The following is a 25,456-nucleotide window of genomic DNA, read 5'->3' as shown; positions in this document are numbered from 1 at the left end:
CTGCCTGACCCGCTGAGTTGCTCCAGCACTCTGTGTCAATGCTGCCTGACCCGCTGAGTTGCTCCAGCACTCTGTGTCAATGCTGCCTGACCCGCTGAGTTGCTCCAGCACTCTGTGTCAATGCTGCCTGACCCGCTGAGTTGCTCCAGCACTCTGTGTCGCTGCTGCCTGACCCGCTGAGTTGCTCCAGCACTCTGTGTCAATGCTGCCTGACCCGCTGAGTTGCTCCAGCACTCTGTGTCGCTGCTGCCTGACCCGCTGAGTTGCTCCAGCACTCTGTGTCCATGCTGCCTGACCCGCTGAGTTGCTCCAGCACTCTGTGTCCATGCTGCCTGACCCGCTGAGTTGCTCCAGCACTCTGTGTCGCTGCTGCCTGACCCGCTGAGTTGCTCCAGCACTCTGTGTCAATGCTGCCTGACCCGCTGAGTTGCTCCAGCACTCTGTGTCCATGCTGCCTGACCCGCTGAGTTGCTCCAGCACTCTGTGTCAATGCTGCTGCCTGACCCGCTGAGTTGCTCCAGCACTCTGTGTCAATGCTGCTGCCTGACCCGCTGAGTTGCTCCAGCACTCTGTGTCCATGCTGCCTGACCCGCTGAGTTGCTCCAGCACTCTGTGTCAATGCTGCTGCCTGACCCGCTGAGTTGCTCCAGCACTCTGTGTCAATGCTGCTGCCTGACCCGCTGAGTTGCTCCAGCACTCTGTGTCAATGCTGCCTGACCCGCTGAGTTGCTCCAGCACTCTGTGTCGCTGCTGCCTGACCCGCTGAGTTGCTCCAGCACTCTGTGTCCATGCTGCCTGACCCGCTGAGTTGCTCCAGCACTCTGTGTCGCTGCTGCCTGACCCGCTGAGTTGCTCCAGCACTCTGTGTCGCTGCTGCCTGACCCGCTGAGTTGCTCCAGCACTCTGTCGATGCTGCCTGACCCGCTGAGTTGCTCCAGCACTCTGTGTCAATGCTGCCTGACCCGCTGAGTTGCTCCAGCACTCTGTGTCAATGCTGCCTGACCCGCTGAGTTGCTCCAGCACTCTGTGTCGCTGCTGCCTGACCCGCTGAGTTGCTCCAGCACTCTGTGTCCATGCTGCCTGACCCGCTGAGTTGCTCCAGCACTCTGTGTCGCTGCTGCCTGACCCGCTGAGTTGCTCCAGCACTCTGTGTCGCTGCTGCCTGACCCGCTGAGTTGCTCCAGCACTCTGTCGATGCTGCCTGACCCGCTGAGTTGCTCCAGCACTCTGTCGATGCTGCCTGACCCGCTGAGTTGCTCCAGCACTCTGTGTCCATGCTGCCTGACCCGCTGAGTTGCTCCAGCACTCTGAGTCGATGCTGCCTGACCCGCTGAGTTGCTCCAGCACTTGGTGTTTGGCTCAAGATTCCAGGATTCTTGTGTCATCCTTTAAATCTACTTTGTTTGTTTTTAAAGCATTTTCTCTCTTGTCCAAATGATCTCTCCAGCTTCGTCTCTGAACACCAAACAGTACAGTACAAGAACGGGCCCTTCGGCCCGCAATGTCTGTGGTGAACTCGTCTCCTCTCCCCTACCTACCTACATGTGATCAATGTTCCGCATTCCCCGCGCATCAACTTGCCTGTCCAAAGGCTCCTATCTGCTTCCACCACCACCCTCTGTGTGGGTTTCATTTTAAAAACCTCCCCCTGCACATCTCCTTTCAGCTTTGCCCCTCTCACCTTGAAGCTGTGGCCTCGAGCCTTTGACATTTCCACCCTGGGGAAGAGGGTTGTGACGGGCTGGACCATTTTATATCCATCTGCCAGGTCTCCCTTCAACCTACAATGCTCCACTGAACACAATCCCAGTTTGTCCAACCTCTCCTTCGGGCCAATGCCCTCCAATCCAGGCTGCATGTCGTACATTTGAGCATGTAGATGCTTTACTTTTAGCAATATTTGCACAGGAGCGATGCCGTTCTTCTCTAGACCTGACGACTTGGTCAGAGGTTTACAGTACTACTATAAATTAAAACACCAAGTGCTGGAGGAACTCAGTGGGTCAGGCAGCATCTGTGGAAGGAATGGACAGGCAACATTTTGGATCATGCCGATGAAGAACGTACCTGGACTGCCCGACCTGCTGAGTTCCTCCAGCACTTTGTGCTCAGCTTAGCATTCCAGCATCTGCAGTTCCTTGTGTCTCCATGATAATTCATCTAATTTCCTATGTTTAGTGGTACAGTTGTTGATGTGGGCGTCTGCACTTGCCTTTTATATCTGCAGTGGAAACGCCTTGCAGTTTTATTGGCGGTAAAGTGTTAGAGGTAACCTGGACTGCGTATAGGGTTGGCAACTTTCTCTCTCCCAAATACAGGACAAGGTGACGTCACCGCCCCGCGCCCCACGTGACCTCACCCAGCCAGCAGCCACGTGCTCCCGCTCCACCAATGGCAGCCGCCCGGGCCGGGAGCACGTGGCCGCTGGCTGGGTGAGGTGGCGCGGGGCGGTGACGTCACCCTTTGTCCCTTATTTGGGAGTGAGGAAGTTGGCAACCCTACTAATACGGGACAAGGGCGGTCCCGTACGGGACAAACTAATTTAGCCCAAATTACGGGATGTCCCGGCTAATACGGGACAGTTGGCAACTGCGTGTCAATCACTGCGTGTCAATCACCAGTCCCTAGCACTGCTCCTCCCCTCCCCCCCCCCTCCCTGCCTACCCTCTGCCAAAGCGGGACGTAGCCAACTGCGATGTTTTCTCCAGCAGAGACCGCCAGTGCCGTGCGTGTTTGGGTCTCGGGTGGCGGAGCCTCCGTACCGGTACTGTTCCCCACGGGATCCGCGGATGACAGATCAAGTTCGGCAACAGTTGCACCACCAGTTTATAATGCAGGTAACAATTTGTTTGGTCCTCTTTGTCGGGTACGTCGACCAATCCCTGTTCCGGGCGTACACACCGGCCCCATCCCTGAACTCTACCTCCGCTGCATCGACGACTGCATTGGTGCTACCTCTTGCACCCATGCAGAACTCACTGACTTCATACACTTCACTTCCAATTTCCATCCTGCCCTTAAATATACCTGGACTATCTCCGTTTCTGGACCTCACCATCTCCATCACAGGAGACAGACTAGTGACGGACATTTACTATAAACCCACTGACTCACACAGCTATCTGGACTACACTTCTTCCCACCCGGTCTCCTGCAAAAAGTCTATCCCCAACTCCCAATTCCTCCGTCTATGCCGCATCTGCGCCCGGGATGAGGTGTTTCACACTAGGGCATCAGAGATGTCCTCATTCTGCAGGAAACGGGGCTTCCCCTCTTCCATTATAGATGAGACTCAGTCTGTGTCTGTACAAGATGCTCAGCTGTGAATACACATCGACAGTCTGTTGGAAGAAAAACTGCTGATGCTGGTTTAAATCGAAGGGAGACACAAAATGCTGGAGTAACTCAGCGGGTCAGGCAGCATCTCTGGAGAGAAGGTATGGGTGACCATTCTTCAGACCCAAAACGTCACCCATTCCTTCTCTCCAGAGATGCTGCCTGACCCGCTGAGTTACTCCAGCATCTTGTGTCTACCTTTGGCCGTCTGTTCCTTGCCAAGTGACATTCCGCTTGGTGGCATTTTACATTTTTAGTCTGCGTTGCGAATGACAATTTAACAACAGCTTCTGAACCCAACACAACTATCGGGCAATATTCCAATCGTGGAATATTAACTCAAGCAAATTTAAAATGCAAAATAAAGACTTTCTAAACTGGTTGCTCAGTCGTCATGCAATAAAGAACAGCACAGGACAGGCCCTTCGGCCCACAACGTCTGTGCCGAACACGATGCCAAAATAAAGTAATCTCTGCCTGCACATGACCCATATCCCTCCATTCCCGGCATATCTAAAAGCCTCTTGAACACCACTATCGTATCTGCCTCCACCACCAACAACCCCCCCTGGCCCCACTCTTCCTTTTTAGAAACATAGAAACATAGAAAATAGGTGGAGGAGGAGGCCATTTGGCCCTTCGAGCCAGCACCGCCATTCATTGCGATCATGGCTGCTCATCCACAATTAGTAACCCGTGCCTGCCTTCTCCCCATACCCTTGATTCCACTAGCCCCTAGAGCTCTATCTAACTCTCTTTTAAATTCATCCAGTGAATTGGCCTCTACTGCCTTCTTTTGCTCTCAGAACCTTTTTCCAAAGCTAAAAGTGTCAGACCTTATCTATGCATCAAATTTTATATACTTCCATCAGGTCTCCCATCAGCCTTCCGAAGCCCCAGAGAAAACAACCCAAGTTTGGCCAACCTGGTCTTGGAGCTAATGTTCCTGAATCCTGGCAGCATTCTGTTAAACCTCCTCTGGCTCCTCTCCAAAGCCTCCTCATCCTCCCTGTAATGGGCTGGCCACAACTGCACATCATATTCCACAGCGGCCTCACCAATGTCTTGCTCGACCACACCATGACTCTCAGAATACTGAATGATATAACCACTTTACCAAGATGTATCTTCATAAATGCTTGAAATTGTTTGGGAAATTGTCTGGCACTTTTAGATATCTTCATGTGGTGATGTTATTTTCCACCTGGGATCCTGGTGTCTGGAATTTCCGGGAGTTTGTGCTGATATTTGCCTCTGAGATCCATGCAGCGACCAATCTCCAAACGGGGCAGAGACGGCTCGCTGGGAAATCTACCGTTGTTCAGCATATCCTCCAGGTGTTAGTTGGATTCAAGGGAGATGGTCTTGGAGGGGAGGGTGCTCCTCAAACATCGGAGCCTCCTGGACAATACAGCTCACCCCCTCCGTGACACACTGGTCAACCTGAGGAGCACCTTCAGCAACAGTCTGGTCCCACCAAGATGCAGCACAGAACCAACGCCACAGGAGATCCTTCTTCCCTGTGGCTATCAAACTGGACAACTCCTCCCCCTTCTGTCGTGGGGTAGACTGAGACTGAGACTGACTCCCCGACTCAATCTTTGCACATCCCCCAATCCTTTCTGCTCATCACTTTCATTTCATGTTTCATGTATTTTATGTTTTTATGACTGTTTCCCTCATTCATACTCCCCTCTCCTGTTCATTGGTACATTGCAAAAACAGGTTCACCAGGTTAACTCCTGGGATGGCGGGACTGTCAGATGTTGAAAGAATGGAGCGACTGGGCTTGTATACACTGAAACATATAAGATTATTAAGGGAGTTACAGGGAGGTGGTCACTCCTAGACCACGGGAGGTAGACAAGTGGGTCACTGTTAGGGGGGGCAAGGAACAGAGGCAGGGACTAGGGAGTACCCCGGTGGCTGTACCCCTTGGAAATAAGTACTCCTGTTTAAGTACTGTTGGGGGGGACAGCCTACCTGGGGGCAACGACGGTGCCCGGGCCTCTGGCAAGGAGTCCGGCCCTGTTGCTCAGAAGGGTAGGGAAAGGAAGAGGAGAGCAGTAGTAATAGGGGACTCTATAGTGAGGGGATCAGATAGGCGTTTCTGTGGACACAGTCGGGAGACCCGGATGGTGGTTTGCCTCCCTGGTGCCGGTGTCCGGGATGTGTCTGAGCGTGTCCAGGATATCCTGAAAGGGGAGGGAGAGGAGCCAGAGGTCGTGGTACATATAGGTACCAACAATATAGGTAGGATAACGGAAGAGGTCCTGAAAGGAGAATTCAGGGGGCTAGGAAGAGAGTTAAAAAAAAAGGACTTCCAAAGTAATAATCTCAGGCTTACTGCCTGTGCCACGCGATAGTGAGAATAGGAATGGAGTGAGGTGGAGGATAAATACGTGGCTGAGGAACTGGTGCAGGGAGCAGGGTTTCAAGTTTCTGGATCATTGGGACCTCTTCTGGGGGAAGTATGACCTGTACAAAAAGGACGGGTTGCATCTGAACCCGAGGGGAACCAATATCCTGGTGGGGAGATTTGCTAAAATAACTGCGGAGACTTTAAACTAGTACGGTTGGGGGGAGGGACTCAAACACAGATAGCTAATAGGCAGTGTGTGAGGCAGGAGGCAGAAAAGGGAAACACTCAGACCCAATATGTCGGAGAGAAAGAAGGGAAAAGAAATAAACTGAGAATAAGAAATGATGGGTCCCTTAAATGTGTATATTTTAAAGCTAGGAGCATTGTAAGAAAGGTGGATGAGCTTAGAGCCTGGATTGACATCTGGAAGTATGATGTTGTGGCGATCAGTGAAACATGGTTGCAGGAGGGTTGCGATTGGCAATTAAATATTCCAGGATTTCATTGTTTCAGATGTGATAGAATCGGAGGGGCAAGAGGTGGGGGTGTTGCATTGCTTGTCAGGGAGGATATCACAGCAGTGCTTTGGCAGGACAGACTAGAAGGCTCGATTAAGGAGGCTGTTTGGGTGCAACTCAGAAATGAGAAAGGTTTAGCAACACTTATAGGGGTGTATTATAGACCGCCAAATAGGGAACGAGAATTGGAAGAGCAAATATGTAAGGAGATAGCAGATATTAGTAGTAAGCACAGAGTGGTGATTGTGGGTGATTTCAATTTTCCGTATATAGACTGGGAATCACATTCTGTTAAAGGGCTGGATGGTTTGGAGTTTGTAAAATGTGTGCAGGATAGTTTTTTGCAGCAATACGTAGAGGTGCCTACCAGAGAAGGGGCAGTGTTGGACCTCCTGTTAGGAAATGAGATGGGTCAGGTGACGGAGGTATGTGTTGAGGAGCACTTTGGGTCTAGTGATCATAATGCCATTAGTTTCAATATCATTATGGAGAAGGTCAAATCTGGACCACGGGTTGAGATTTTGGAGTGGAGAAAGGCTAATTTTGAGGAGATGAGAAAGGATTTAAAAGGAGTGAAATGGAAATTGTTGTTTTATGAAAAGGATATAATAGAGAAATGGAGGATATTTAAAGGTGAAATTTTGAGAGTACAGAGTCTTTATGTCCCTGTTCGGTGGAAAGGAAAGAATAATAATTTGAAAGAGCCGTGGTTTTCCAGGGAAATTGGACACGGTTCGGAAAAAGAGGGAGATATACAATAAATATAAGCGGCAGGGAGTAAATGAGGTTCTTGAGGAATATAAAGAATGTAAAAGGAATCTTAAAAAGGAAATTAGAAAAGCGAAAAAAAGATATGAGGCTGCTTTGGCAAGTAATGTAAAAGTAAACCCCAAGGGGTTCTACAGATATGTCAATAGCAAAAGGATAGTGAGGGATAAAATTGGTCCATTAGAGAGTCAGAGTGGACAGCTATGTGCTGAGCCGGAAGAAATGGGGGAGATATTAAACAATTTCTTTTCTTCGGTATTTACCGAGGAGAAGGATATTGAATTATGTGAGGTAAGCGAAACAAGTAGAGTAGTGATGGAAATTAGGAGGATTAAAGAAGAGGAGGTACGGACACTTTTGAAGAATATAAAAGTGGATAAGTCTCCAGGTCCTGATAGGATATTCCCTAGGACATTGAGGGAGGTTAGTGCAGAAATAGCAGGGGCTATGACGGAAATATTTCAAACGTCATTAGAAACAGGGATGGTGCCGGAAGATTGGCGCATTGCGCATGTTGTGCCTTTGTTTAAAAAAGGTTCTAAAAGTAAACCTAGCAATTATAGACCTATTAGTTTGACGTTTGTGGTGGGAAAATTAATGGAAAAGATACTTAGGGACAATATATATAATTATTTGGATAATCAAGGCCTGATTAGAAACAGTCAACATGGATTTGTGCCTGGAAGGTCATGTTTGACTAATCTTCTTGAATTTTTTGAAGAGGTTACCAGGGAAATTGATAAGGGCAAGGCTGTGGATGTTGTCTATATGGACTTCAGTAAGGCATTTGACAAGGTTCCACATGGAAGGTTGATTAAGAAGGTTAAATCGTTGGGTATTAATAGTGAGGTTGCAAGATGGATTCAACAATGGCTGAATGGGAGATACCAGAGGGTAACGGTTGACAATTGTATGTCAGGTTGGAGGCCAGTGTCTAGTGGAGTGCCCCAAGGATCTGTGTTGGGTCCACTGTTGTTTGTCATTTACATTAATGATCTGAATGATGGTGTGGCAAATTGGATTAGTAAATATGCAGATGATACTAAGATAGGTGGAGTAGTTGATAGTGAGGTAGATTTTCAAAGTCTACAGAGAGACTTGGGCCTTTTGGAAGGGTGGGCTGAAAGATGGCAGATGGAGTTTAATGCTGATAAGTGTGAGGTGCTGCATTTTGGTAGGACAAATCAAAATAGGACGTACAGGGTAAATGGTAGGGAATTGAGGAATGCAGTGGAACAGAGGGATCTGGGAATAACTGTGCATTGTTCCCTGAAGGTGGAATCTCATGTGGATAGGGTGGTGAAGAAGGCGTTTGGTATGCTTGCCTTTATAAATCAGAGCATCGAGTATAGAAGTTGGGATGTAATGTTGAAATTGTACAGGGCATTGGTGAGGCCGAATCTGGAGTATGGTGTGCAGTTCTGGTCGCCAAATTATAGGAAGGATGTCGACAAAATGGAGAGGGTACAGAGGAGATTTACTAGAATGTTGCCTGGGTTTCAGCACTTAGGCTACAGAGAGAGGTTGAACAGGTTGGGTCTTTATTCTTTGGAGCGTAGAAGGTTGAGGGGGGACTTGATAGAGGTTTTTAAAATTTTGAGAGGGACGGACAGAGTTGACGTGGGTAGGCTTTTCCCTTTGAGAGTGGGGAAGATTCCAACAAGGGGACATAGCTTCAGAATTGAGGGACAAAGGTTTAGGGGTAACATGAGGGGGAACTTCTTTACTCAGAGGGTTGTGGCTGTATGGAATGGGCTTCCGGTGGAAGTGGTGGAGGCTGGCTCGATTTTATTATTTAAGAGTAAATTGGATAGGTATATGGATAGGAGGGGATTGGAGGGTTATGGTCTGTGTGCAGGTAGATGAGACTAGGTCAGGGAGAATGGTCGGCGTGGACTGGTAGGGCCGGACAGGCCTGTTTCCATGCTGTAGTTGTTATATGTTATATGTTATATGATTGGACACGCTAAAGACAGGAAACATGTTCCCAATGTTGGGGGAGTCTAGAACCAGGGGCCACAGTTTACAAATAAGGGGTAGGCCATTTAGAACTGAGATGAGGAAAAACTTTTTCAGTCAGAGAGTTGTGAATCTGTGGAATTCTCTGCCTCAGAAGGCAGTGGAGGCCAATTCTCTGGATGCTTTCAAGAGAGAGTTAGATGGAGATCTTAAAGATAGCGGAGTCAGGGGGTATGGGGAGAAGGCAGGAACGGGGTACTGATTGTAGATGATCAGCCCTGATCACATTGAATGGCGGTGCTGGCTCGAAGGGCCGAATGGCCTCCTGCACCTATTGTCTATTGACTAATTGCCTGGTTTGGAGATGAAAGGAACAGCAGGATGCTGCCTGACCCCGGAGTTACTCTCGCACTTTGTGTTTGGTCTAGTTTGGAGATCGAGAAATAATATTTTCTTCTAATTACAGCATCAGGTGAATATGAATGACCATCAAGGACCGCAGCTGATGGGCCCCAAAGGCAAAGCGAGCTACGTGGGGCCAGTCCACGGACCATCTCTGGGCCCCCGGCCCCCTTCAGTGCCTCCGGGAACAGTGGCGGCCCCTCCTCAGGAAGGAAGCATGTACCCGAGCCCACCCTTCCAGCCGGGTTACACAGCCCAGCCGCTGGAGGGTCCCGCCCACCGGCCGCCGCCGCCTGACTTTGCCCCGAGACACGTGTACAACCCGTACGGCCATCTGAACGGCCCGTGCCGCGGGCCGCGGCCCGTCTGGAATGGCAACAGCGGCAGCTCTGTAGAAAGACCTGTCGCGCCCGCCGGCAAAAGCCAGCTGGCTGGACCGGGCCAAGGCTCTCCATCGCAGCATCACCACTTCCCCCAGATGATGGAGCCGAACCTCATGAGAGCGTCTGTGCCCCTCAACCACTGGCCCAGCCAGCCAAGCTGTCTACCTCACAACGGGCCTCTGGTCTACCCCCGACTTCCCAACTCCCCCCAGACCACCAGCGCTCCACGGATCCCCCCTCCCTTCCTCCGATCCCCTCCCCCTCACCATCAAGGGCTGCACGTGGACTCCATGCTCTCCAGTCCAGAGATGATCGCCATGCAGCAGCTCTCTGCCCCCGTCTGCTCGCCAGAGCAGGCCGCGCCCTACCTCCCGGGCCCCTGCCCTCCAGAGCAGGCCGCGCCCTACCTCCCAGGCCCCTGCCCTCCAAAGCAGGCCGCGCCCTACCTCCCGGGCCCCTGCCCGCCAGAGCAGGCCGCGCCCTACCTCCCGGGCCCCTGCCCGCCAGAGCAGGCCGCGCCCTACCTCCCAGGCCCCTGCCCTCCAGAGCAGGCCGCGCCCTACCTCCCACGCCCCTGCCCACCAGCCGTGCAGCCCGCAGCAGTGCAGCAGCATGCATCCAACGTGCCTGCCCACAAACCGCCGCTGGACAACACCGGCCAGCCACCGGCCACCCCACCCCACGCAGAGATGCCCAAAACCATCTCCGAAACTACAGGTAAACAGCTCCACGCATCCAAACCCACTCCAGCTTACAAACTCTACATTTGGCAAAAAAAACTAGATGGACTAAGCAAAAAACCGAGCAGTTTTGCTTTTTATGATGCACATTGTTTCCTCCTATCTAACCTCCTTCCTGCAAAATAGTCACAAAGTTACATGGTTATTTTGGACAATGTTTCCCAAAGAAAACAGTCTTGCATTGGCAATTCTCGGTAGGTTTGTCCTTCATTCCAAGGTTTGTTTCCAAGAATCTTCATTCTTTCTTAGTTTAATTTTGTGATACAGGATGGCAAAGTGTGCTTCCACCAGCCGACCATCGACCTCCCGTTCACACTGCTGTGTTAGAGTCATACAGCGTGGAAACAGTCCCTTTGGGCAAATACGCCCCATCAACACTAGTCCCATCAGCCTGCGTTTGGCTTGTGTCCCTCTAAATTTATCCTGTCCATGTACCTACCTGTCTAAGCGTCTCTTAAACAATGTGATAAGAAAATAACTGCAGATGCTGGTGCAAATCGAAGATATTTATTCACAAAATGCTGGAGTAACTCAGCGGGTCAGGCAGCATCTCTGGAGAGAAGGAATGGGTGATGTTTCAGGTCGAGACCCTTCTTCAGACAATGTGATAGTGCCTGCTTCACCTACCTCCTCTGGCAGCTAGTTCTCTACACCTACCACCCTTTGTGTGTAAAAAATAATGAGATCACCCCTCGTCTTCCTACGCGAAACAGAACACGATAGGGCCATTCTTTGGAAAGTGAACCAAAATGTCACACACGTGACCAGACGTCATCACATAAAGTAGTGCAGGAAAATAACTGCAGATGCTGGTACAAATCGAAGTAACTCAGCGGGTCAGGCAGCATCTAGGACAGAGGGAATGGGTGGCGTTTTGGGTCGAGACCCTTCATCAGACCCTTCATCACATAAAGTAATACATTATAAAAATCTTGTAAGAGATTAATCTTATTCGTTGCTCTTTTCCTACCTACAGAACTATAATGCATGTTTTTTTTTAAATTCAGAGTTTGTAAGATAAAACTGAGTTATGAAAATGCTTCCGTGTGAGGTCACAAACGTGACCAGTCATATTTAACGTCTGACCCGACACAAACATTGTCAGCATATAACACATAACAATTTCACTTGATAAACTTCGACATACAGAAGCCATATCTACAGTACAAAACAATGCACCTGTAAGAAACTAACTGCAGGTGCTGGTACAAATCGAAGGTATTTATTTCACAAAATGCTGGAGTAACTCAGCAGGTCAGGCAGCATCTCAGGAGAGAAGGAATGGGTGACGTTTCGGGTCGAGACCCTTCTTCAGACTGAAGATAAACAGTATACCTGTAATACTTTCTGAATTAGAAGAGATGTATCCCCCAAATTTGTAATATTTTTGGTCAGACACGTGACTAAGAATGGCCCAATACTGTAAATGTGGCCTCACCAATGCCTGGTGCAACTGTGACATGGCCTCCAAACTTCCCCACTCAATAGTCTGACTGATGAAGGCCACTGTGCCGACGGCCATCTTGGCCACCCTTTCTACTTGCGACGCCACTTTCACTCCTAGATCCTTCTCTCTCTACAGAGCTCTCTGCAACATTACCCAGAGCTCCAGCAATCACTGTGTAGGTCCTGCCCTGCTTTGCCTTCCCAAAATGCAGCACTTTGCACTTCTGTGTATTAAAGTCCGTTAACCATTCCTCGACCCACCTCCCAAACCGATCCACATCCTGCTGCAATACTTGACAACCAACTTCACTATCAACAGTGCCACCCATTTTAGTGTCACCTGCAAACTTAGTTCTCCCACTTTCTCATCCACTCCCCACACACCAGGGGCACTTTGCACAGGGCCAATTAACCTACAAAGCCGCACGTGTTTGGGATGTGGGAGGAGACCGGAGCGCCCGGAGGAAACCCACGCGGTCACGGGGAGAACGTGCAAACTCCGTACGGACGGCACCCGAGGTCAGGATGGAACCCAGGTCTCTGGCACTCACCGTGAGGCAGTGGCACTGCCCGCTGCACCAGTGATCGAGGTTCTCCACCTCTCCCCAATCTCCACACTCGTTGCTGAAGGGCGCAGTTGCAAGGTAGTGATCTGTAGTGACCAATGTGATTTATTTTTGTCTTCAGCAGAAACGGTGCCAATGAGAAAGAGCGAGTCTGCCGCGGCGAGGCAGGGAACGGAGGCTGCGCGCTCGCCCACGGAGACGCAACCAAGCTGCGCACAGCTCCCCGACAGTGCCGCCAAACCGATCGCCACCGAGCCAGGCGCGAGCACCAGCCCCAGCCCCACCAACCAGCCGGTATCCATCAAAACGGAAAAGGAAGAAACGCAGACCGTTACGCTCGGCGACGTCAGCAGTTCCGTGGTGAAGGCGGGTAGCGAGCAGAGGAAGTCCACTGCTGATTGTAAAAAGGGGGCGGTGAAGAGCCGGGCGAAGAACAATAAGAAACTCGGCGGCAGAGCGGGCAGAGGGAGGAAGAGCAAGTGTGCGAGGGGTGACGAGGAGCGGGCGCAGTGTGATGAGCCGGTGGGGCAGGGGGTCTCTGGCCACAGGCATTACTCCGATCCGGCCGATCACGGGACGGTCTCTGGGCTGCTGAAGATGGCCGAGGAATCGGGAGCGGGCAAGAGTAGCGGCGCCAGCCCTGGCGTGATGGGCATGCTGATGCACCCTCAGTACAGCCACGGCTCGGACTACACGCTGACAGGACAGTACAGCATGGCTCACGGCTGCAGATCCTTCAGCAGAGGCATGGCTCAACCACAGCCATTCCCAAACCGCCAAACATTCCCCAATCCCAACTTCCCCCAGCAGTTGCCGCCCGGGATTTACCCGGCATACCAGCACCAGGTTCAGTGTTATCCATACCACGGCTCCCAGCAGCAGGTGCCAGCTTCCTACCACCAGTATCAGCACGCCCACTACTACCCGTATGGCCAGGGCTACCCGGCAGAGGACTGGCCCCAGGCTCTCTCGCCCACCGCCCACCAGCTCCAGCCGCCCACCCACATGGCCGTACACAACGGCAAACCCGCCGTGCAGGCCGCTGAGGACCCGGCTCACGCACACACACTGCACGAGGCAGTCAACAGGAACTCTAAAGACAGCAAAAACACAATCGCAGGGACCAGCAGCGTTCCTCACTGCGGCAAGGACGAGAAGGCAGACAAAGAGCAGGAGAGACCCGAGAGCCCGAAGGAAATCCTGGACCTGGACAGTCACAACGCTGCAGCCAAGAGACAGAGCTCCCAGCCGGTGGGCGGCCTGGTCTACAGGAGGCACGGACTACACCCGGGGCTACAGGGCCCCCACGCACTCCTTCCCCACTCGCCCGTCTACCCGGCCCAGTCGCCCGCTCTCTTCCACGCCAACCCCCACCCGTCCCCCAGACCACCCCACTCCATGCTGGCCCCCACCCGCCACCAGCTGAACGGGCAACCGCAGGGACACATGCCTCAGTACGCCCGGCCAGACCACCGGCTAGGGCAGTTCCACAGCATGATGATGCAGCAACACGCCCTGAAACCACACGATGATGCCTACAGCATGCGAGAGTAAGTCCGCCACCCCCTCTACACATAACGCAACTCCTCTCTCGGGACCGCCCAGCTTTAGATTAGTGCTGAGATACAGCACGTCAGCCGAGGAGCCCATGCTCACCTGTTCACGCGAGTAAAGTGTACAGGTGCTCCTCAACTACGGTTGCCAACTTCCTCACTCCCAAATAAGGGACAAAGGGTGACGTCAACGCCCCACGCCTCACCTCACCCAGCCAGCGGTCACGTGCTCCCGCTCCACCAATAGCAGACAGCTAGGCGGGTGAGGTCACGTGGGGCACGGGACGGTGACGTCACCCCTTGTCCCGTATTTGGGAGTGAGGAAGTTGGCAACCCTACTAATACAGGACAAGGGCGGTCCCGTAATGGGACAAACCAATTTAGCCTAAAATACGGGATGTCCTGGCTAATACGGGACAGTTGGCGACCTTATCCTCAAATTACAATGGGGCTACGTTCCGATAAATGCATTGTAAACTGAAAATATCGTACGGTGAAATGCATTGAGTACACGCGATCACGTGGCCGGACGCGCGCGGCGGCTCGCTACGGTTCGCTGCCGTTTGCACCATCGCAAAGTTGAAATACCACAGTGGAAGCATGGTAAGCCGGGAGCACCTGTATCCCACTTTCCCATCCACTCCCCCCCAGTCAGAAGCTTTTTCCCCAGGGTCAAATACTAGAGGGCGTAGCTTTAAGGTGAGAGGGGCAAAGTTTAAATGATATATGTAGAGCACGGTTTTGTTTTTACACAGAGGGTGGTTGGTGCCTGTAACCTGCTGCCTGGGAGAGGCAGATACGATAGTGGTGTTGAAGAGGCTTTTAAATAGGCACACAGATATGCAGGGAATGGAAGGGTATGGACCACTTGCAGGCAGAGATGATTAGTTTAACTTGGCATGGTCGGCATGGACATGCTGGGCTGAAAGGCCTGTTCCCATGCTATACTGTTCTAGGTTCTTGTGTATGAGAAAACAAATGATCACATTTGGATCAATATCTGTCCGAGGGCAAGTGCCTGAAACATTTCTGAGACAGTGTGTGGAACATCAGCCATGGCTGTCGATCCTCACAAACTCTGCTGGAGTTTGGAGATATTGAATGAACACAAGGTTCAAGATAGACACAGCGGGACAGGCAGCATCTCTCGAGAGAAGGAATGGGTGACGTTTGGGGTCGAGCTGCATGTCCCTCTGAGTTACTCCAGCATTTGTGCCTCTCTCAATGGTGTCAGATTACGTAAAGGGGAAGTGCAATGAGACCTTGGTGTCCTTATACACCTGTCACTGAAAGTAAGCGTGCAGGTACAGCAGGCAGTGAAGAAAGCTAATGGCATGTTGGCCTTCATAATGAGAGGATTTGAGGACAGGAGCAAAGACGTCCTGCAGTTGTATAGGGCCCTGGTGAGACCACATCTAGAGTATTGTGTGCAGTTTTGGTCTCCTAATTTGAGGAAGGATGTCCTTGCTATTTAGGCAGTGCAGCGTAGGTTCACGAGGTTAATCCATGGGATGGAAAGACTGTCATATGGGGAAAGATTGGAAAGACTAGGCTTGTATTTACTACAGAGAAGTGTGAGGTGTTGCATTTTGGGACATCTAACAAGGGCAGGACCTACACAGTGAATGGTAGGCCTCTGGGTAGTGTTGGAGAGCAGAGGAATCTGGGAGTGCAGGTGCATAGTACTTGAAGGTCCGGTCGAGGGAAGATAAGGTGGTCAAAAAGGCTTTTGGCACATTGGCCATCATCAGTCAAAGAATTAAATGTAGAGGTTGGGAGGTCATGTTGCAGTTGTATAAGACGTTGGTGAGACCGCATTTAGAATATTGTGTTCAATTCTGGGCACCATGTTATAGGAAAGATATTGTCAGGCTTGAAAGTGTTCAGAAAAGATTTACGAGGATGTTGCCAGGACTAGATGGTGTGAGCCATAGAGAGAGGTTGAGTAGGCTGGGTCCTTGGAGCACAGGAGGATATGGGGAGATCTTACAGAGGTGTACAAAATCATGAGAGGAATAGATCGGGTAGATGTACAGAGTCTCTTGCCCAGAGTAGGGGAATCGAGGACCAGAGGACATAGGTTCAAGGTGAAGGGGAAAAGATTTAATAGGAATCCGTGGGGTAACTTTTTCACACAAAGGGTGGTGGGTGCATGGAAGGAGCTGCCAGAGGAGGTAGTTGAGGCTGGGACTATCCCATTGTTTAAGAAACAGTTAGACAGGTACATAAATAGGACAGGTTTGAAAGGATATGGACCTTCAGTTTAAATTCCATTTGGAATATTTTGGAGGACAAGACCAAGCGCGGGCAGGTAGGACTAGTGTAGCTAAGACATGTTGGGCGGTGTGGGCAAGTTGGGCCGAAGAGCCTGTTTCCACACTGTATCACTCTATGACTAGTGTAGTTGGGACATGTTGGCCGGTGTGGGCAAGTTGGGCCGAAGGGCCTGTTTCCACACTGTATCACTCTCTGACTCCATGACCTGCCCTCCTGGGGACAAAGCACTGCTCGTAAATCACCACTGTCAAATACACACGGTCTATAAATTTCATTCTGTAATTATAAGCTTCAGAGACGGCGTTGTATCATGGTTACGTTGGCACAGGAAGGTGCCATCTCTAGACTGGCAGAGTGTTGTCCACCGTGTAAGAGTCGTGGCCAAGAACCTCAGGAGGAAATAGTGGTGGTGGTGAGAGGCCAGAGTTCAATATAATCGCCTTGCTTCACCCTCCCAAAGGGTTCGGGGAGAGGTTGCAGTGTTGAGTGGCACAGCAGTAGAGTTGCTGCCTCAGCACCACAGACCCGCCTTCCATCCTGACTACGGGCGCTGTCTGTACTGAATTTGTACCTTCTCCCTGTGACCACATGGGTTTCCTCCGGTTTCCTCCCACACTCAAGACGTGCAGGTTTGTGGGTTAATTGGCTTTGGTAAGAATTGTACATTGTCCCTAATGTACGGCAGTGTTAATGTGCGGAGATCGCTGGTCTGCACGGACTTGGTGGGCTGAAGGGCCTGTTTCCATGCAGTATCTCTAAAACCAGATCTCGCGATTTATTGCATCTGTAAATTACCCCCGACTATTACCCTGCTAAGTATTAGCTATAAGGAGAGGTTGCACAGTATTAGCTATAAGGAGAGGTTGCACAGTATTAGCTATAAGGTTGTAGTATTAGCTATAAGGTTGTAGTATTAGCTATAAGGTTGTAGTATTAGCTATAAGGTTGCACAGTATTAGCTATAAGGTTGTAGTATTAGCTATAAGGAGAGGTTGAACAAACCTGGATTGTTTTTGCAGGAGGCCGGGGAGAGAGTTGATAGAAGGATATAAAGTTTTTAATGAATGTTTATCTATTTTTGCTATCTACTTTGCTGCTGTAACCCTGCAAATGTCCCCGTTGTGGGACAAATAAAGGATTATTATTATTATTATTATTATGATGAAGTTATGGGAGCAGTCAGAACCTATCGCCAGGGTGGAAATGTCAAAGACGAAAGTATTGATTTGGGATGAAAAGAGCAAAGTTTAAAGGAGATGTCTGGGGCAAGATTATTTGTACCTAAAGAGTGGTGGAACCTGGTGCCAGGGGTGGTGGTGGAGGCAGATACGATCGCAGCGTGTAATGGGCTGTTAGATAAGGCACATGGATGTGCAGGGAATGAAGGGATGTGGATCACGTGTAGGCAGAGGACATTAGTTTAGTTTGGCATCATGTTCGGCACAGACATTGTGGGCCGAAGGGCCTGTTCCTGTGCTGTTCTTTGTTGTAATGCACTCCGCTGCATCAAAGGACCTCACCCGGAGCTTTTATTCATGGATTAAAACTGAAGGCGTTGTGTATGATCCACCGTAAGTGTGTGTTGCGTGGCGAGCCAGCTGCCGTGACCGTCCACTGCACAGAATGCACGGTGGGAAATGCTTGGCACCCGTTCCAGTTTCCACTCGGTGACCCTGCCAGTAACTGCACACTGTGCCAGTTTGGGAACTTTGTAAGAACAAGCAGCCCTAGTTGGCAACTGTCACACAAGCCGTTTATAATGAAAGTGCCCGCTCGCATAGTTTCAGGGCCCGCTCTATCGCGGAATGATAACGTTACTCAGCCTGGCAGAGGTGGAACCCACTTCAGGGTGAGTTGGACAGCATGTGTTCTCTGGAGGATCTCCTCCTCCCAGTCAGTATCTGTACAGCGAAGATCGTGGTAGAAGTGACCAGAAACTTGGGCAGCACGGTGGCGCAGCGGTAGAGTTGCTGCCTCACAGCGCCAGAGACCCAGGTTAGATCCTGACTATGGGCACTGTCTGTACGGAGTTTGTACCTTCTCCCATGATCTGCGTGGGTTTACTCCGGGTGCTCCGGTTTCCTCCCACACTCCAAACACGTGCAGGTTTGTAGGTTAATTGGCTTCGGTAAAAATGTAAAATCATCCCTAGGTATGTAGGGCAGTGTAGGTGTGTGGGATAGTCGACCGCACGGACTCGGTGGGCCGAAGGGCCTAATTCTGTGCATTGTCTCTAAACTAAACTCGACTGGTGGTGGAGAATTAATAAATCTTTACATTGGAGGGGCTGGTACACATTTATAGAAAAAGATGCATCTCGTTATTTTCCATAATGCAAACTCGCTATCTGCACATGAATCAAGAAAGGCAAGTGAACCTCGTACTGTTGTGTGTGTGTGTGAGACGTGTTCACATGCACTTACCTACAGTGTCATCCATGATCCCATGTACATGCAACAGATTGTGACTGAACTCCCAAACTGCCGACTTGCCATTACATTAGAGTCCCACAGCACGGAAACAGGCCCTTCGGCCCAACCAGACCATGATGCCCCAATCTCCTCTTGTCCAAACCTGCCTGCATTTGGCCCATATCCCTCCAAAACTTTCCTATCCATGTACTTGTCCAAATGTCTTTTAAATGTTGTCATCGTAGCTGCCTCAACTACCTCTTCTGGGGGCTCGTTCCCTACATCCACCAGCCTCTGTGGGGGAAAACATTTCCCCTCGTGTTCATATAAAGGTAAATAAAGATAATTATCTTTATTTTATTTATAATGAATGCTTATCTATTTTTGCGATCCACTTTGCTGCTGTAACCCTGCAAATTTCCCTGTTGTGGGACGAATAAAGGATTATTATTTTTTTAAAGTTTTAATCTTTCCCCTCCCACTTTCAACTTATGCCTTCCAGTTCTTCTGTGGATCTTATCTTCTATTTATCCCTTGCCCTAATCCAGGGGGGGAAGCCACTATTCCCCACGTGATTTTATACGCCCCCCACAAAATCACCCGCCAGCCTCACGCACAGGGAGTGCATCACACACGCTTTACTTTAAGTCCAGGGATGTCTTTGCCAAAGTGGTGCGGGACTAACAGTAACTTTAACTTGCTTGCTTTTCACAGAATGCCTGGGCAGGAACAGGTGTATCAGAAATCAGGATCAGGAACAGAAATGGGAAAGGAAGTGGAACAGAAGTGATCTCCTTCATTTGCTGATCAGGTGTGTAACCAGAAAATAACTGCAGATGCTGGTACAAATCAAAGGTATTTATTCACAAAATGTTGGAGTAACTCAGCAGGTCAGGCAGCATCTCAGGAGAGAAGGAATGGGCGACGTTTCGGGTCGAGACCCTTCTTCAGACTGGTCAGTCTGAAGAAGGGTCTCAACCCGAAACATCGCCCATTCCTTCTCTTCTGAGATGCTGCCTGACCTGCTGAGTTACTCCAACATTTTGTGAATAAATACCTTAGATCACGTTTGTAATTGTCACCCATTTTACTCACCTTCCCATGTTCAGCATCAAGGGTGAATAAGCATTTTGAACAAGAGAGTCGGTGAGATCACTGTACATATCACTGGTCTACCTGCATCTTTCTGATAGGCACAGTGGCGCAGCATGTAGAGCTGCTGCCTCACAGCGCCAGCGAGCCGGGTTCAATCCTGACACCGGGTGCTGTCTGTGTGGAGTTTGTGGGTTCTCCCTGTGACTGCGTTGGTTCCATCCCACATTCCAAATAGGGTGTACATATCCCCAAAGATTCTGTAGGTTAACTGGGCATTGTAATCGGGTGGCACGGTGGCACAGCGGTAGAGTTGCTGCCTTACAGCGAATGCAGCACTGGTGACCCGGGTTCCATCCCGACTACGGGCGCTGTCTGTACGGAGTTTGTACGCTCTCCCCGTGACCTGGGTGGGTTTTCTCCGAGATCTTCGGTTTCCTCCCACACTCCAAAGACGTACAGGTTTGTCGGTTAATTGGTTTGGTAAATGTAAAAATTGTCCCTCGTGTGTGTAGGGTGGTGTTAATGTGCGGGGATCGCTGGTCGGCGCGGACCCGGTGGGCCGAAGGGCCTGTTTCCGCACTGTATCTCTAAACTAAACTAAAATCACTAACGTGTAGGGAGTGGATGAGAAAGTGAGATGACATGGAACTAGTGTGAACTGGTGACCAATGGTCGGTGTGGACTCGGTGGGCTGATGGGCCTGTGTGGACTCGGTGGGCTGATGGGCCAGTGTGGACTCGGTGGGCTGATGGGCCTGTGTGGACTCGGTGGGGACTCGGTGGGCTGATGGGCCTGTGTGGACTCGGTGGGCTGATGGGCCTGTGTGGACTCGGTGGGCTGATGGGCCTGTGTGGACTCGGTGGGGACTCGGTGGGCTGATGGGCCAGTGTGGACTCGGTGGGCTGATGGGCCTGTGTGGACTCGGTGGGCTGATGGGCCTGTGTGGACTCGGTGGGCTGATGGGCCTGTGTGGACTCGGTGGACTGATGGGCCAGTGTGGACTTGGTGGGCTGATGGGCCTGTGTGGACTCGGTGGGGACTCGGTGGGCTGATGGGCCAGTGTGGACTCGGTGGGCTGATGGGCCTGTGTGGACTCGGTATGGACTCGGTGGGCTGATGGGCCAGTGTGGACTCGGTGGGGACTCGGTGGGCTGATGGGCCTGTTTCCATGCTGTGTCCCTAAATTAAAACTGCCATGTAACAGAAACTGTTTGTTTATTTTGTTGTGCCCAATAAAACACATACATTTGTGTTTGTATTGATTTTTACTGTTAGCTTCTGCTGAGAAGGATATTGGCACTTTCTCACTGTCAGAACAACCACTGATGCTTTTTCTTATCCCGCAGAAATGAGCAAGACGGATGGTCACGAATGGAGCCAAGATCTGAGGACATTGTTGTGACAGCATTTCAGTGTTCTAGTTCGATGGGTAGATGCAATTTTTTCATTTTTAATAGGTATTATTATGAGAAACTCAGGTGTAAAAAAATTGTACTTTAAATTGTAGCATTTCTATCTGTGTAGCTATTTGGTTAAAACTGGTTTACAAGAATAAATATCGATGCCTTTTTCTCTAGTCTGTTGAATGTATCCATAAACAGAGAACAGCCAATGAAGCAATATCTTATGGATGGCGCTCTGCAACGAGATAACCAAGCATCCTTTTAACTAATTGAGAATCATTTTTCTGTGGCTGTTAATCCTGTTACTGTACATTCAGCCACAGTATTTTGTGATGCAGTAGTTTAGTTGCAGGAAAGCAAACTTTCATTTCAGTTTTGTATATTTTCCCTGGCTTTATTCTATATTGTTGCAGTTGAAACACTAAATTGTTGACATGAGAAACATTCTGCACTGATGCACAGAATGTTTGTTCTGCATTTCTTTGTTTAAAATTGTCTTGCTGTTTTATTTGTTATAACATTTGATGTGTCCTTTGCTGCTGAAATATTTAATCACCAGTCTCAGGTTTGTTTTCAGTGACTTTTACCAGATATGCTAAACCTTAGGAAGGAACTCGGGACAACACGGAAATAAACTTTATTTTATTTAAAACATTTGATACAGGTTCACCAGCAAAACACTTTAGTTCCTGTATGTAGAAGTCAACTGAGAGAAGAGATAGGGTTTAGATTATAAGTCACTTCCTGCTGTTTGGATCCAGTCAGCAACTCTAAGCCTTCAGATCACAAGATCTTTCACAAGTTCTGTGTGTATAATCGTTTTTAAATAAACCTCTGATATGGGTACTGGCATTAGTCAATTGATTTGGATTTGTCCCACTATTATTCCACTTGGCTCTCTGATGACACGTTTGTCCATGAATATAAAGAGATGGTGATGGGCTACGTGCTTGATCACCACTGTCCTTCCAGATTCACCGCGCCCAGCGAAACCCCAGCCAAAGCCATTTGCATTTAGTCCTCAGAGATTACCAGCAAAGGCAACAGGTTGTGAGCTGGGTTTTACAAAGTCGGGGGTAATTTCCAGATGGAATGAATAGCGGGACCCAGTTTTAGCCTGAGCATTCCCAGAGAGGTTAGCCAGGGTGTAGTTGTACCAGCAGTTTGTCAATTATGCAAAGCCAGTGTGAGAGCAGGAGCAGAGGGGGAGGATGGGAATCTGCCAGGCTGGGAGGAGGAAGGCCAGGCCAGGTGTCGACCAGGTTACGGGACTGCTCTCAGCAGCCATTCCGTTTGCGATCGATATTGGAAGTTGCCAATTGGTGCATTTTTGAGGCACCAATAATCGCTTACCAGTGAGTCAGTACAAAATAATGAGTTTGCATTCAATTCTTGTAGTTTTCAGTTTTTTACGATGTTCCCCCAAAGTGCTTTGCAGCCAATGATTTTTGTTTTTAAATGTAGTCACTGTTGCTTTGTCAGCAAACATGGCAGTGAATTTGCACACAGCAAGGTCTACACCCAGCAACAAGGTAAATGGCCAGCTGTAGTGACGATGGTCGAGGGAGAAATGTTGGCCGGGGCACTAGAACTCCTGCTTTTCTCAAAGCCAGGACCGAGGATCACTTGCATTCATCCAATGCAGGCATTTGGTGTCCAAGTTTAGTATCTCATTGAGAGCTGGGACCTCTACCAGAGCAGCAGTCCTTTGGCTCTGCACCACAGCATCAGTCTACATCACTTCCACTGCCCTTGTGATGGGGCTTCAGACCACAAGTCTTCTAACGTTGTTAGACAGCAACCACTGAGCCAGGTTGACAGGAATATAGACACCTTCAGGAGGCCAGCATTGAATCAAGATATATTGGACCCTCCCTCTAGATTTGTCTCTTCTTGTTTGTGGCTAGTCAGATTGCTTCCAGAAACCGTGGGATATCTATGCAGCAATAGCCACGCTTATTTCTTTTACCATAAGTCTAACATTGGATGAGTGTTTATTTTTCTTATCTGGAGGTCACTCTTATTAAAACACTCCCGATAATTGTTCTTTGATCTGACAATGTTTTTGCAATTTTTTAATTGTACAAGAGACAAAGACATACCTCAGACTGTCAGTCCTGCAGTCCTCCATCAAGTCTGCACTAGCTACAGGCAGTATTTTACTCTTGTCCAAGGCACTAGATGCTGGGAAACATGAAACCTATTTATTTGTACTTTATATTTTGTATATGTTGAAATTTTTTAATGAAATGCAATGTCAAGTCACTTTGGTTACAGTTGTGACACATACCTCAGTTCTTCTGTACTAGGGCCCTTATTGTGTAAGAAAACATTTTTATTGGTGCTTGCCTGACATAGATTATTTTCCATATGAATTTACTATTTTCTATATTGTACATACTTAGAATAAATGTTTGAAAACCTCGGTCGAGTGGACTCCATATCTGTTTCAGAGAGCAGAAAGTTTATTTGAATTTCAGTTCGATCGTGTGAGTAAACCCACAGTACCCTGAATAAAATAGTGTGAGAGATTCATCAAACTGGACCCTACTACACTGGGTTGTGTTGTGATCAAATAGGACATGGTGTGTGTATATTTGAATTTGGTATCCTCCCCGACTCTGTTACCTCTTGCTTTAGTTCAAGTGACTGTCATCCTTCCAGTTTCTGAATGGTTAAACTCAGCTTGTTGTCACTGCTGGATGGCCGTTGACTCTAAACCTGGCATCCACCTCCATTTTATCGATCTATGAGCATGTGCATTGAGACCGCATTGGGTTTCAGAGCTAATAAAGTATAGCATTTGTGTGATCAAAGATCAGTCCAGAATCTTAGGGCAGCACGGCTGGTGCAACAGTAGAGTTGCTGCCTTACCGCGCCAGAGGTCCGGGTTCGATCCTGACTACGGGTGATGCCTGTAAGGAGTTTGTACATTCTCCCCGTGACCGCGTGGGTTTCTTCTGGGTGCTCCGGTTTCCTCCCACACTCCGAAGATGTACAGGCTTGTATATTAATTGGCTTGGGTAAAATTGCAAATGGTCCCGAGTGTGTAGGATGGTGCTGGTGTACGGGGTATTTGCCGGTCGGCACAGACTCGGTGGGCTGAAGGGCCTGCTTCTGCACAATAAACCAAACTCTGCTGGAAAAATATAATAGTCCACCAGCACATGACAGGGTGCAAACTGTACCTGTGATCATGGACACACACAGCTCAGAGTGTCAACACTGCTGTTGGGCAAAGGTGCTGAACAGACCAGTGTACACCAAAGGAAAGAGAGGGGAACGTTACAGGCCAGAGTTATCGGGTCACCTGAGTGTCACATTAATAATGAAGGTAATGGAATATAGTGTGCTGAGTGGTGCAGAATGTTGAAGGAAGGAAGAAGAATTATCTGAGTTTTTTGTACAATTTGGTTGAAGCTTACTGCATAAATCTACTTGTTATTCTGGTGTCCGCATTATTATCAATAGTTCTGTGTTTGTATTTATTTCACATTACAGGTAACTGATGCTCTGAACTCAACCACCATCCTGATGGTTGGACTATTAGTCTTTCATTGTTTTTTTGTGCAGGAACTTTGTCTCTGATCTGTTGATAAACCTGATACTGAGACCATAGGGTAATATCACCCCATATTACTCTAGTCTCAACATTATGAACTAATCAGCCAAGCTGAGGTGAGAGGTTCTAATGATGCAGTGTAAATGTTTCTCAAACTACAACTTACACTTGCCCTGTGCAACTAAAAGAAATTCTGACTTTTGTTAATAGCTCAGGTGAGTTTTGTGTCAGTGGGAGAATGAAAATCCGGTTTGATAACAACTCTGCACCATTGAGTCCTACTCTACGCCCAATCTTTATGGAAAATGTGAGATACGTATTTGGTCTGGCCTTGAATCCTTATCTTTCCAGCAGTTCAATACCTATTCAAACTTTCAATGTGGGTCCTAGACAAAGCCAGATCACTTGAGCAGGACTTGCTTCTGTGGGTCAGGACAGCAAAAGGTAGGGAGAAATGGCATAGATAGGGTAAACGATCATGATCTTTTTCTCCAGGGTGGAAACGTCAGAGACTAGAGGACATAGTTTTAAAACGAGAGGGGAATAGTTTAAAGGAGATGTGCTGCCAGGAGTGGAGGCAGATACAACAGTGGTGTTTAAGAGGCTTTTATACATGGATCATATGCAGGCATAGGACATTAGTTTAATCTGGCATCATGTTCACTGTGGACATTG

The 25,456-nt window shown here is 49.2% G+C and overlaps 1 protein-coding gene across 1 annotated transcript in view; it reads left to right on the top strand.

Moving 5' to 3' along the window:
• Positions 1-23,467, top strand: part of cecr2 (CECR2 histone acetyl-lysine reader) — a 101,845-nt gene extending 78,378 nt beyond the window's left edge. Inside the window, exons 15-19 of the mRNA XM_078416459.1 lie at positions 2,712-2,837; positions 9,410-10,445; positions 12,602-14,030; positions 19,436-19,532; positions 21,163-23,467. Coding sequence (XP_078272585.1) covers positions 2,712-2,837; positions 9,410-10,445; positions 12,602-14,030; positions 19,436-19,511 — 2,667 coding nt within the window. The 3' untranslated portion in view covers positions 19,512-19,532; positions 21,163-23,467. The remainder of the gene's footprint in view (positions 1-2,711; positions 2,838-9,409; positions 10,446-12,601; positions 14,031-19,435; positions 19,533-21,162) is intronic.
• The last annotated feature ends 1,989 nt before the right edge of the window (positions 23,468-25,456 follow it).

This window comes from Rhinoraja longicauda, chromosome 20 (genome assembly GCF_053455715.1).
Source record: "Rhinoraja longicauda isolate Sanriku21f chromosome 20, sRhiLon1.1, whole genome shotgun sequence".
Lineage (NCBI taxonomy): Eukaryota > Metazoa > Chordata > Chondrichthyes > Rajiformes > Arhynchobatidae > Rhinoraja > Rhinoraja longicauda.
This window is presented reverse-complemented; position numbering and strand designations above follow the sequence as displayed.